Raw genomic sequence first — 14,351 nt, forward strand, 5'->3', positions numbered from 1 at the left:
CATTGTTTTTAGTAGCTTTGTTATAATGGCTTGCATTTATTTTGTTAAATAGAAACATAAATGCTTTCGCTGCATTTTGCTTAACTTTTGTAAAACTTTATATTTACATGTATTTCTTTTTTTTTGCCATCAGCTACATAAACAAATTTCCAATGTCATCTAGGTTTAACTAATAATACTTTACTATAATATTCTACAATTTATTTTTTTTGTTTAAACTAAGTAGTAGATAAATATTAAACGGTTTTATTTTAAATAAAAAGGTGTGTTCCTAGTAAATATTTAATCGCTGGATAGAAGAGTTTTAGTTATTAGAGTAGTAAAATGTGAAAAACATAACTCGTCATGCAACAACGCACAGGAAGCGGTTACCATACCTACGCCCATAGCGTTATGCCTTTTTTGTTTTCTTAAGTCGAGAATAACAGTTTAGACTTTGAACCTTAGATGTATGCGTTTGTACAATGAGATTGTTAAAATACGTAAGAAATTGTTTTAGCACATGTTATAAGTATGTCTCATAATTCATTTATTATTAAAAAATAAATTAATATAGACGTATCTTAAGCTTAACTTACTAAAACTTGTTTGAAGTTCAAAATGATTTAGGAAAGGTTTTCTTACTTTTGTTTACTAGCACTTTTTTTATTTAATTATTTTTTTGCTTATATGATTAAATAAGATTTAAAGATAATTGATTTTTTTTTAAATTTCGACGTGCAACTAGCCATGGTGTTTTTATATAATATAATTATAAGTAAAACTATTTTACCTAGTAACATCACTAAGGTTATAAAAGCTAAAACTTTAAAAGATAAATTTCAATTATTTAAGTGCTTTCATTGAGTTTGTTTTCTGTTGATATCTAAGTTTTAAAATAAAACAGATATACAATTGTTTCAGTTCATAGTAAGCATGTTTTTTTTTTGCTTTATATATAACAATAACAAACTGTTTAATGATTTTAGGTCAATATTAGACTTTACTCAACAAAAATAACATTTCTTATTTTTGATAGGTGTTTTCTTTAAGTATTACGAAAAGTATTCAGAGATTTTGTTTATATTGAAAATTTTTAACTTTATAAACTTTTCAAGTTTCATTAATGTTTTGTCCTATAACAGGGGTCGGCAAATTGCAACTCGCGGGCTAAATGCGACTCGAAAAGCAAAAATATGTAACTCACACGGTGAACTTTTCAGTTACGTGCATAAATTTTTTATAAAACTAAAGATAAACGCTTTTGTTAAAAAGTTAGGCTGTTAATTTAATAACTATTACTAGTTGTGCTTTATTATTGTATGTTTTATTACACTTTGTTTTTTAATAGCATTCTTCATAAGTTAATACAGTTTTAAAATAGCTGAGATAAAAGCTGCGATAATAGCCCGTTAAGAGTTTTTGCCGTACAGTGCAACCCAAAAAAAAACTTTTTATAGGAAAACTGGTTCGTTACAAAGACTGCCGAACCCCTGTACTAAAACATACGTTAATTCATACTAGCACTAACACGGTAGAACATTTTTATTGTATCTATATATCTAACTTATTTATCTTGGATGTTTTGCAATCAAGTTAATAGAAGCTTGTATATATTCTACATAATGTAATGTATGTTATTAATAAAGCACTTCATTTTTTTTCTAGTACAGTTGTTTCCTTATCCTATTAAGTAGGACAGTTTGTCAGTCATTTTATTAAATAGATTTTACATAAGACTTAAGTCTAAATGCACATAAATCAAGCTGGAAGCTTTGACAAAATAATCATTTTAATTTCAATAAGTAAATATAAGAGTATATATAATTCAAGTTTCCGTCTAATTTTTTTTTATTATTTAAAATTATCTGAATCTTCAAGTTTTATCAAAACTTAATAGAATATTTTAAGAAACTAACTACGTATCCTATTATTGAGCTTCTGATTTACTTTTTCGACTTTAAGTATTTTAAGCTTTTTATAAAATTTTAGTAACTGTAATGTTTACACTTAATCTTCCGTTTCAGAAATGATAGTTATCTATTTGCTTAGATATATTAAAGCAACAATAAAAATTTCTTATTATAAGTCTTTAATCTAGTTATTTAAGTAACTTAATAGTATTTTGATGATTAAAAAAGTAATAAAACAAACTAAGTACAAATTTAGAAAACAAAATTCAAACTTATGTATATTGGAAAATAAATTAAATTTTTATTACAAAAACTACTACTGTATATAACGAAAAAAAGTTTTTTAATTGATATACTTACTTTACAAATAGAATGTACTTTATTTCATACACGGGTTTAAAGGTATTGATAAAAATTATAGAAGTATTATACTTTTAATTGAGCTAAAGTATTAAAAACTTAAATTAAAGTTCATGTTATAGAAAAAGATGTTAAAACCTTTAAACTAATTTTCTTCATTTAGTATTTATTTTTATTTAAACGGCAATACTATTTCATTTTCAGTTATCTCAGTATAATAAAAAGGTAGTAAAAACACAACATGTGTTTTTAATGACTATTTTATATAAAACATCTTTTTTTTAATGAAATCTTTACTGTTAAAATATAATTATTAAAAAGTTAAACTATGCAGTGAACACATTACCTTAACTAGCAGTCACATATATTTTCGTTTTAGGTTTTAAACAAAATTTGGTGCTGAATTAATTTTTAATAAATTACAAAATAAATTTTTTTCCAGGAAAAAATATATTAAAACTATAAAATGCCGTCTTCAGTTTCTTGTAAAAAACTACCAAAAGATTTAGAACTCGCTTATGTATCCTTTGTTGGAATAGTTATGGCAGCATATATAGCATCGGAATACCATGATGACGTAGAAAACAAAATTGCGGGATACGCACCTGAAGGCATCACCTATCCGTTTTCTCCGCAAACCAGATTACCTGCTCTTAATTTTTTCATAACTCTGGCATCTATACTACTTGCAATTGTAGTATACTTTTTAATGAAAGCAATCAAAAAAAGATTAGTTGCTAAGCTTCTGACATACAGGTGTGTCTAATAGAGATTTAATTGTAAGATGTTTTATAAAATTAACGTGTATACTTTTATAGACAGTGGATTCATCAACCAAAGACATTGAAGACAAAGGTTAAATTGTTTAAGTAGTATAAGTTTGGATTGAATTAAAAGATAAGAAATAATTTGACTAACTTCTGTTGTAGTTTTAGTTGTATGCTTTCTTTTGAATTAAAAGATAAGAAATAATTTGACTAACTTCTGTTGTAGTTTTAGTTGTATGCTTTCTTTTTAGATCAAATAAGTTAAAATCAATGATGCAAATCATAAAAAATATCAAAGAAAGTAGGACAAACCAATGTAGAGAATTAAATAAATAAAACTATTAAATGTTTGGTACCAAGCTCTTTTTTTTGTTTAATTTTCTTTTATCATCAAACTATTAAGATATAAAAAGTAAAACATAAACAAGGTAACGTCAAACTATTTGTAAAGTATACTAAAAAAATACAATTAGTTGACAAAGCTGTTATTAGTTAAGAAAAGAATAAAAACACTACTTTACACAAACTATGTTGTTATGAATTTGTTGTAGATGAATTATTTTAAGAAGTATAAATATTTTATACAAAAAAATGCCTTAAATAAACAGAATTTATTCAATAACTTTTAAACGAAAAGTGATTAGTAAAATGATAAAACAATTTAATATAAATATAAAAAACTTAAGTAATAAAGTAATAACACCTTAGTAATATTATTAAATATTAGTAATACAAGTTATTAAAAAGTTTGTTTAAAACCTTAGTAATATAATATATATTGTAAAGTTTAGTAATTCTACTTAAATATTTATTTTACAAGTTTGTTGATACTTTATAAAACTCAAATTCAAATATGTTATAATAAAAATTAGTTCAATTTTCAGCTGTGGATGTTAAGTCTAAAAGCTCTAGTTCCGAAACAATGCTCTTTGTTATATTTTCAAGATGTTTTGCCAAAGTATCCACTTCCTACTCTAGAACATACATGTAAAAAGTATGTTAATTTCATTTAATATAAAAATGTATTAACTTAATATACTTCTTAAATTGATATACTTTTTTAAACTTAAAAATATTGTTTTTAAGTATTTAGATAAGTTCGTAAAATAAAATTTTAAATTGTTTTTTTCACATCTATTTAACGCATTGTACTGTTATAATTTATTTTATGGATTTTAAGATTTATAATAATTAATGTAAATGGTTTTTATGTTTTTACAAAAACTATTGAATACTATTATAAGTTATTTCAGTATTTAGTAGCTGTAAAGTCTTTGTTTACGTTATTTATTTAGCAAGTTATTAAAAAGTATATAAAGTCCTGGACAAGACGTTAAAAGGTATCCGTGGTGTGCGACTCGATAACCGAAGGGTCCTTGTGCACCAGGTCCTAGGACCAAATATTTTAAGCGTCTTTTTTTTTTGTTGTTCAATAAACTATAATATACTTTTAAACCAAAATGGTTTGTTATTAAACAAAATTAAAAATCATAATTTAGATTTTTTTATTATAATGAAATAAAACATTTTGGCCTGATATAAAAAGTCAATAAGTACCTCATTGCGCAAACTACAATGAAATTTAAAAAAAATTAAACTTAATAAAATAGATACAATTAAAAATTATTATAACAAATAATAATTAGTTAAATTATAAACATTAAAGTTTGAATATTATTCAAATTTTATTTTTTTATGTCGCAGGCACGTAAGTTTGCACATTTTCACAAAACAGCAGTAAACCTGCCTTGTTTACAGTTATCTCTTATACTTAAAAAAATATTTTATTTTGAATTTGTTTTAATATAATTGCAAACTTAAATACAACATACAGTTACATTCAAAGTAAATTGAATTGCTCCTGAACCCATTTGCCGTCATCACGCTTTTTCCATGATGTTTTTTTTTCAGCTTCGTAAACCTTTTGAGCTTGTTACGTCCTTAAAAGCCAGAATAGCTTAAACTTATTTTATAAACTATTGACTTAGTATTTATTTTTAAATTCGTTTTTACCACTTGAAAAAGACACAATGTCTATGTAAAAAAATTTCATATAAAATAAAAACAGGAACAAAATTTGTAGTTTCTAGTTATTTATATTATACTGCAAATGGTATCTGAAAATAATAAAACTGCGATTAGTAAAAGATAAAACTTCGTGAACAGTTAATATTTTTCATTATTTTGAATGATAACTTTAGAGTACTACAAAATATTGAACCACTGGTCTCAAAAACAAGATTTAAAGAAATCGAGTCTGAAATGCAAAACTTCAAAACTAATGAGGGACCAGTTTTACAGAACATTCTTGAACAGAGGTATCTTTTTCTATTAAGTTTCAAAATAAAATCTAAAATTACCCAAAAGTATATATAAGCTAAACAATGAAAAGCATTTTGTTTGCAGTACCCAATAAAACTTTTATATTGCTTTGTCAAGCTAATTTACAACTTTACTTTAGTTCTTGTGATAAAAAACCGTCGTTATCGTTTAAGTTTTATTAGTATAAGTTATATATCTTTTTGTTTTACACGCAAAAAATATATGGTTAATAAAAATATTGTATTAAAATTTTAAACAGAAATAAACAAAATAACTTTTAGTTTAAACAACTTATATTTAACTAGATAAACAATTATACTTTCATATTTCAATTCTATAAATAATTTTGTTTTAACTTATAATTTTTCTAATCATATAGTAAGAAACATCTATGGCTGTATATGTTTGTTTAGAAATTTGCAGTTCTTCTTTTTAAGAAGACTATTGCGTTTAAATAAATAATAACGGAAGCTATTTTGATAGATAAATATCAACATTGACCTTGCGAAACTATAGGAAACATTAAAATTTTTAGGGTGCATTAATACATTTAAATCATTGTTACGCGCATACTTTTTGATTTAATTAAAATTTAAATATAATTTATATCGTTATTTCTCATTTATTTCAAAACATTTAAACTATTAGTTCACAAAAACATTAAATGCTAACATAATACTTTATCTAAAGTTTTAAATCTATGTTTTATAAGAAAACAACTGTTTTATTAACTCGAAAACTTCAGACTACTAATTTTTGTATTAAAAGCATCTACAACAAATAAATCAACAGGTATAAATCAGAAGAAAATTGGGTTTCAGGTTTATGGGATGATTTTGCATACCTTTCAGGACGATATTCATTACGTAAGTTGAGCTATTATGATTTTATTACAAATAAATTGTTGTTAAAAAAACTAGATTTATACTTAAGAAGTTGAATAATATCGTTTTTTTTTTGTAAATTATTAGTCATAACCTTTCACACTATACTTTAATAAAATTGATAAACAGTTTATTAGAACTCAATAGTTTTGATTTTTAAAGTATTTTTAAATATTTTTAAAACCAATTGCAAGATTTTCCTAAGAAAAACTCAACAAATAGATGTCATTTTCATTAACAATCATTTTAATTTCATAAAATTTATTTTTTTAAACCTTAACAAGTGATTTGTTTAACAAAATTCAAAGATAAAATTTAGCTTTAAAGATTAAGTTTTAAATTCAATCATCAAGAAATTTAAACATTTTAACTTCTTTAGAATAAATTTATAAGGCTTACGGCATACGAAATTTCAGGCTTTAACTCTGCAGGCTTTCGCAGATGTTTTTATTGATCATCTTTATAATAGAAATACTTTTTAGTATACACAAACTTTTGTATGGGAGGTGGACTCAGTAAAGTTGATCTGACGCCCGTTTATAAAGAAATTTCTCAGGCTTCTCTTGCAGCAAATCAAATTTTTCATTCAGCAGTGTTTTATGATCTTGTTAGAACCGATAAGGTATTTTATTACTATAGTAGTTTTGCTTTCTTTTACTCAAATTCAGAAAAAAAACTTAACTTATTAAAAACATTTTATGTACTGAAATACTTTAACATGTAATGGAAATTTTTTAAGATATCATTGCAACCCGCGTATTTTACGCAGTGATCCATACTTGTGAACGATTTAATAAAGTGTTATATTGTAAATACAATAAATGTTCGTTTGCATGTGTTGTTCTCCTAGGATATGTTTTAAATTGTAACTAGTTTTCGATTATTTTTGTTATTGTATTACATTGAATTGGTTTAAACACTATGTTCGCTTTAAAACACTCTTTATCTTTAGCCAAGCTGAAAGGAAGTACCTCGGTTTATTTGTTTTTATAACGTTGTACACTAGTTTTAAAGTAGTTTATAAGCATTGTAGCTATAAATTTTTTTTTTTTCCAGTTGCAACCAATTTTAATGATGAACAATGTACCAATTTGTAATGATAGATACAAACACATGTTTGCGACTTCTAGAATACCTGGTGCACAAATAGATTCTTTAAAATCGTACAGAAATTCAGAACACATTATTGTTTTTAGGTAATTATGCAATATAAGGATTTTTTTAGGTTTACACTAACAAAAATATTTTCATTAGATTTAAATTTTCAATAAATTTCTTTTGTAAGTATTTTTTGATATAAGCTGTAAGGTATGATACTTAAAAATAAAAATAAAGTAAAAATGTACACAAGTTAAATTTTTAAATGTAAAAGGAAATAAATTAAGTAATATTAACAACAGAAATAAAACAAAACACTGTTCATACAAGCTTAGAAAAACCATGTTTCTTATAACTAACTTTTGATGATACTTTTCGATATAAATCTAAAATATGAGAAGTTTTTTCAAACATACATATAGTATTTTAACACGATTGGTTTAAACTTTTACTTTTTATTTTTTTAATTAACCTGTAGTTTTTATGTTGTTAATAAGTCTGTTAAGTTAATCAATAAATTTAAAAAAAGGTTATGTACCAAAATATAAACGTATCTAAAAAGCCTACATAAATCATTTGCATAAAAGTATAACTGCTAAGAAACTCTTAATCAACCTCCTTTTTGTTTGCCTAAAAAAATTATTATACTATAAAGAACTTTTATTTAATTAGTTATTAACCTAAACTTGATTTAGTTTTTTTTAAACACTTTTTTGTAATCGAAATTGATTTAATAAAATGTTATTTGTGAAAAAAAAAATTAACAAAACTAAAGTATTTGTTTCATAAATTTAAGACTTAAAACACAGATGTGATAAAAGAACTTATAATTGATTCATGTAATCTCAGCTTATTTACAAAAATATTTACTTTAAGTAATATTAAGAACTCTTAAAAAAAGTTATGTTTATTGTACTTTATAAATAGTTTTCAAAAATTAGTATTATGTTTTACACGTTTTAAAACTGTTTAAAATTTTAAGCATTAATTTTTTTTAGGTTTTGTAGCATTAAAAGTAATGAAAAACAAAACGACTATAATTTGCTTAAAAAAATGTTTATACTTACTTTCTTAAAATGATTTTATCAGCTGTTTGAAAAATGCTTTAAAATTCACTTAATCTTATTTGAGTGATATATTTCTTTTTTACTCTATTTAATAAACTTAGCAGTTTTTAATTATTTAGACACAGTATTAACTCACAGTGAATTACTTTATTTTAGATAGAACTAGAATTAAGTAATTCAATCTGTTCAATTTTCTAAATTTAACAAAACGTTTACTAAAAACATAAACTTGCTTCGCATCAGAAAAGGACAAATGTTCAAACTTCAAATTTACATAAAGAACGACAAAGGCTTAAGTGTGGTTCTTTCTCCAGAAAATATTCAAAAACAAATTGAAAAAATAATAAATATCACTAAAAACGATGAAACTGAATTAAATCCGTCTATATTCACATCATTAAAAAGAAATGATTGGTTTAAGGTAAGCACATCATCTCTGTTTTTAATATTTATATTTTTTTAATTAAAGTTAATATTTTTATTAAAAAAAAACGTCACAAAACTGGTTTTATACCACTCAGCAACTGATAGTTTATTATATTCTTAAAATTTAATTCTTTTTTTAAGCTTTAACTTTTTAGATTTATGAAAATTTTATGACTTCTTACACTTCACTTTTTTAGTCGTCTACTTACGAATACATTTGAAAACTCTTTTTTTTAAAAACAATAAAAAAAAACGATTAATTTATTCTTGTGGTAAAATTTATTCGTATCTTTACATGTTGTTTGATAACTGATAAAAATTAAGTTTAAGAAAGTAGTTATTTTTTTTTAACTTAGTATTTAAACTAAACTGTTTAAATATTTACAGACTGATACTTTAAAATAAGTATACATTGTTTTATAATTGAAAATTGGTTAAAAAAAAGATTAGCTAAATATTTTCATAGTTTTAAATAAAAGATTAAAACTGTTATTCAATGTTATGCATTTTAATAAAGTCTCTTATAAACTAAAGAGTAAAAGTTCGAACATATCTATAAAAGGAAGATACTACCTTACCTTTCCAATTTATGTTTATTTAATGTATAACAAACTTAGTTTTTTCCAGTTGAAAATAAAGTTCTATTTAAATAAATTTTCTTATGCTTATTTTCGAAAAATAACAAAATTTAGATTTAAAAAACATACATAATTTGTAACTAAAAAAGTATCACAAACAAAAATAGGAGCGAGATATACTTAAACAAAATCTTCAAAACAAAGAAAACTTAAAAGATGTAGAAAGAGCATTATTTCATGTTTGTCTTGAAACAACATCTCCACTGGTAATTTAGTTTTTGTTAATAAATAGTTTTATCACATTAAATTTATTTTTGTTTTGAAAATAAAGATTACAAGTTTTATTTTTGACTTCATCATGTTAGTAGTTTTTAAAAGTTAAAAAATATTAAAAAGTAGAACGAATGGTTTGTTTGCAAACAAAGAGGCACAACTTAAACTAAAAAGTTATAAGTGCTAAAATAACAGAATCAGTCTGACGAAGCACATTCAAACTTGTGCGGTAATGGATTAAACCGATGGTATGACAAATCTTTCACTCTTACTATATACGAAAATGGTTGTTGTGGAGGAAACGTAGAACACACTTCTGTAGACGCAACCGTATGTTTTTTATTTAGATTTTTTTATGTCATTTTATCAAACAGGTAGTTATGTACTTTAAAATGGTATTAAAAATAATACATAAGTAGTAAATGAAAATTAACTAATAATAAAAAAGTGAGTTAAGTATATTTTATTGTGTTTTTTAAAACAATAGAGTTCTTGTTTTATAATGCTCCTATTATATCTACTAAAGCAAACTTAAAAACTTTGTTATACATTTATTCTATGTAAATATCTAAGTGTTTGTTTACTAACTGTAAATAACATACCTAATTACTAAAAACTATATACTATTAATCATTTGTTTTGATAGTGCTATTTAAAAAAGTTATACTATACATTTAAAATGTTTAAGTAAAGATTTAAACTAAGTCTAGCTAATTTTAAAGCATGACATGACAAAAAAACTCTCAATTATTTTTTTATATCTTTAAACAACCTATCCTTTTCTCAACTTTTTTAAGGTGTTTTGTATCACAGTAATAAATATTTTTGTTTACCAAAAATACAAACAAGCTGAGAGATCTTAAAACAATAGTAAGTTTTAATAAGAACAAATTCTACAAATAAAAACACAAACCGTACTTTCATTGTATAAAGTTTATAAAAATCATTATACTAGATGATGTAAAAGTAAATGATAAATAACTATATTGTATTTCTATTTAACGACAAGTACTGTATAATACACGGTAAACTATATATAATAAACGTATAAAACTTGCTAAATAAAATACAAGTTAATAAATAAGATTTCAAAAAGAGATCATAACAACAAAACTTAAATCAATGTACAGCATAGTATTTATAGTTTTAACAAATATAAAATGTATAATTTAATACAAACAATACAATATCATTTGTTTAACATCCATTTTACATTCCGTTTACTTTATTTTGCGAGCATCTGCTACAACAATTAACAAAGTTAAATGTGTCTGAAAAATTTGACTATTGAACTATATTTTGACCCCAGTCTTTACGGCTTTCGATATTAATTTAAGAGTTTTAAAAAAGATTTTGATCAAATGAAGTTTTTACCGACCTATGAATTGTACAATTTTTTTGTTGACTGATTTTGAATTTTTTATAAAATTAACTACTGTTTAGACCAGATTTATCTAAAAAAATTTTCAAAAGGCCCCCTTTAAATAAATTAAAAAAGCTATGGCCCCCTTCAACAAGAAGTCTCAAAAAATACCATTAATACAGTCTAAGACCTTCTTTCTGCTCTTCATCATCAACTCCAGAATATCTAGTGTAAGTTTCAAATTATGACCTCATGGCCCCCTTGTACCCTTTTTACTGCTTATTGCCCCCCCCCCCCCCATTGGCTCCTTTACTGCTCATGGCCCTCTTAATTTCTGTTACGTCCCCAAAGGGGGCCACTTAGCTAGTTTGGGAAACCCTGTTTTGATTTAAAAAGTTGTTAATCGTAGTACAATGGTTTACAATGTTTTTGTTAAAATATTTTAATCTATACTTAAAATAAGTATATACAAGCATTAATAAAGTTTGTTCTGTAATATTATATAGTTTATTTTTTAATAGTTACCAAGCCGAGCACTAGAATACATTCATGCTCACATGAAGTGGGATAAAAATGGAAATGCAATGTCACCTACTTACTCCACACATCAAGTTCAATTTTCCAACAAGTTGCTATTTACAAAGTTAAAATGGGAATTATGTAAATCACAAAATGAACTTATTACTAAATCACTTCAACTTCATCTGGAACAGGTTAGCTATAATAGTGTATAAAATTACTGAATCTCTCTTTAAGAATAGTTACGATTTGTTTTAAGCTAAAGGTTGAAATATAGAAATAGAAACAAACAAATTTAACTAGCTTCTTTGTAAAACTAGTTTGTTTTAGATGAATAATTTAAATAAAACTACAATTATACTTAGTTTTAGTTTGCTAAAGAGTAACTAAAATTAACTTTTTTATTATTTGTTAGGTTTCTACAACAAAAAAAAAATTAATTATTTTTTAATTTCTCATAAACATTTATAAATTTTTTAGTACTTCAGATAAATCATTTGATTTAAAATACATTGAATTTTCTATATAATTAATTATTCTTCTATTATAATTTTTTAAGTTTCTATTTATTTGCAGAAACTGCTTAAAGTCTAAATCTAAAAAGTTTTTAAATGTTAGAGAAAAATTAATTTTTTTTTCATATAATAGTGCTACAACTTAGAAATTGTGGCTCTGAAGATGTTTTATGGAAAAGGTGAAATAAAAAAGCTTAGAGTTAGTCCTGATAGTCTCATGCAATTAGCTTTACAATTAGCGTTTTACAAAATTCACGAAGAAGTTCCAAAAACTTATGAAACTGCTATGACTAGGTTAAAAATTGCTTTCTATTTTATAATGCTAAAAATTTCATATTTTTGCACTAGTTCTTAAATTGAAAGGTAGTACTAATTACCATTAAAAATAATAATTTTTCAAATAAAAGTATGTATACCTTTTAAGTAAAACAATAACGAAAAATTATGTCTTACTTAGATTTACTAACATTTAAAAATTTTTAAATTAAAGTTTGTTATGCTAATTACATTTTGCACACGTGTGTTTAAATCTTACTTACTTAGGTTTTTCAAACTTGGAAGAACAGAAACTATACGAACTGTGTCAAAACATTCTGTTGAGTTTACAAAAGTAAGTTCGTAAATAGTAGCATAAAATATAAAATAACGACAAAACTATACAATTTAAATTTAATGTTATAACTACTCATAAAACTATCAGAACAAACAAACATCCATACATAAAGTATAGATAATGTGTTGTTTTGTTTAAATTTTTCAAAGTGCTTTATACTTTATAAACCAAGCAGTGCAGCAATTAGTCTAAAAAAACACACTGATTGTACTGTTTTTGTGATTCATAATTGATGCCTTATGCCTCAAATTTTAAACATAGTTGAATAGTATATTTTCTATACTAAAATTAAAAACACTTACAATTAATGATCATTGTTTAAAAGTTCAACGAGGTTGTCCTGAAAATTAGTTTGAACCTATTAAGGTTCAATTAAATTTACAGCTGAAACCTTAAAAGAGTACTCATAATAAACAAAAAAAAAACTAAAAGTTGGTTTTAATTTTTATGACAAACATTTTCTAAAATAGGTCAAGTCTTATCATTTTTTTCAACAATGTTATATTTAAAGGCAATGCAAAACGAACTATGTTCAAAAGAAGAAAAGTTAAAACATCTAAAAAAAGCAATGAAGAGTCATAACGATTATAAACTGGACGCCATGAATGGAAATGGGTGCGACAGAAGTTTATTTGCACTAGGAGTAGTTTCAAAATTAAGCGGGCTTGAACTTCCGAAAATTTTTACTTTTCCTGTAAGTGTTCACAATCAAACTGAACTTGTTTTTTTTCTCATTTTTTAACAAATGTAGGAAATAAAGAGCGGTGATAGACTTTCGACTTCTCAGTCTCCTTTTGTTTTCGACAAGTCAGTATCAAAGAAAATGACATGCTATCCGGCAGGTGGGGCTTTCGCGCCGCAAACTGATGACGGGTACGGTGTATATTACTTATTCCTCGGCGAAAATTTTAGTAAGTGTAACTTTTTAAACATTATTGTTTCTGGGTGAAAAATTCACAAAGATAAGTAGAGTCATTGTCTTTAAATAGTTTTAATTTCTTAATGCTTTTACTTAAACAGAGAAAACAAAGAAAAAACCTTTAAGAAAGTTGAAAAGTATTTTTGTTTGCTGATACTGCTTAAGTCAGCAACAAAAGTAGCAATATTTATGACTGCACTAAATAATTTTAAAAATTACCTAATTTAGAAAACTGCTGTAAGCAAAATATATATATGTCTAAAATTTTTGTTTTACAAAACCGTTTTTTACGTCTACGATTAGTTATAAGTGTTTTTTATAACTTAATAGTTTTTTTTTTTAATTCAATAACTCAAAAATTATAATAGAAAAAAAAATTCAAACATAAATCTTTTACTATTATTTTAATTTGATAACTTATATAGTAAGTTTATAATTAAGATAAATTGGTGGATAAATAAAACAACCGTTCATGAAATAAAATTAAAAACATAAACAGCCACAGTTCATATAAGCAGTTATCGAAGCTGTCCAGCAACAAGTTCTGAAAGATTTGGTCAAGTATTTGAAAGATCCATAAAGGAAATTAAAGATTTGTTGAAATAGACTTAATAAATTTAAAATAAGAATCTCTTTAAACCAAAAAACTAACTAGCATGGATTAAAATTTATACAAATTATAAGTTTTACTAAACCTCGATTTGTGTATTTAGGATTGTTTCAATTTTTTTTTCCAGAATAAAACTTACAACCAA

General features: G+C 24.2%; 1 protein-coding gene across 1 annotated transcript; it reads left to right on the forward strand.

The window, feature by feature from the left end:
- The first annotated feature begins 2,698 nt into the window (after nt 1–2,698).
- On the forward strand, nt 2,699–14,351 carry LOC145840568 (carnitine O-palmitoyltransferase 1, liver isoform-like). The gene is made up of 16 exons (XM_082947869.1): nt 2,699–3,008; nt 3,071–3,107; nt 3,904–4,013; nt 5,221–5,337; nt 6,134–6,207; nt 6,708–6,847; nt 7,282–7,421; nt 8,634–8,811; nt 9,562–9,660; nt 9,863–9,997; nt 11,552–11,743; nt 12,198–12,358; nt 12,608–12,674; nt 13,189–13,371; nt 13,429–13,588; nt 14,096–14,351. The coding sequence occupies exons 1-16, from the start codon at nt 2,719–2,721 to the stop codon at nt 14,200–14,202; spliced, it is 2,190 nt and encodes a 729-aa protein (XP_082803995.1). The 5' UTR covers nt 2,699–2,718; the 3' UTR covers nt 14,203–14,351.

The sequence above is a fragment of the Thalia democratica genome, chromosome 7, assembly GCF_965202585.1.
Source record: "Thalia democratica chromosome 7, ktThaDemo2.hap1.1, whole genome shotgun sequence".
Lineage (NCBI taxonomy): Eukaryota > Metazoa > Chordata > Thaliacea > Salpida > Salpidae > Thalia > Thalia democratica.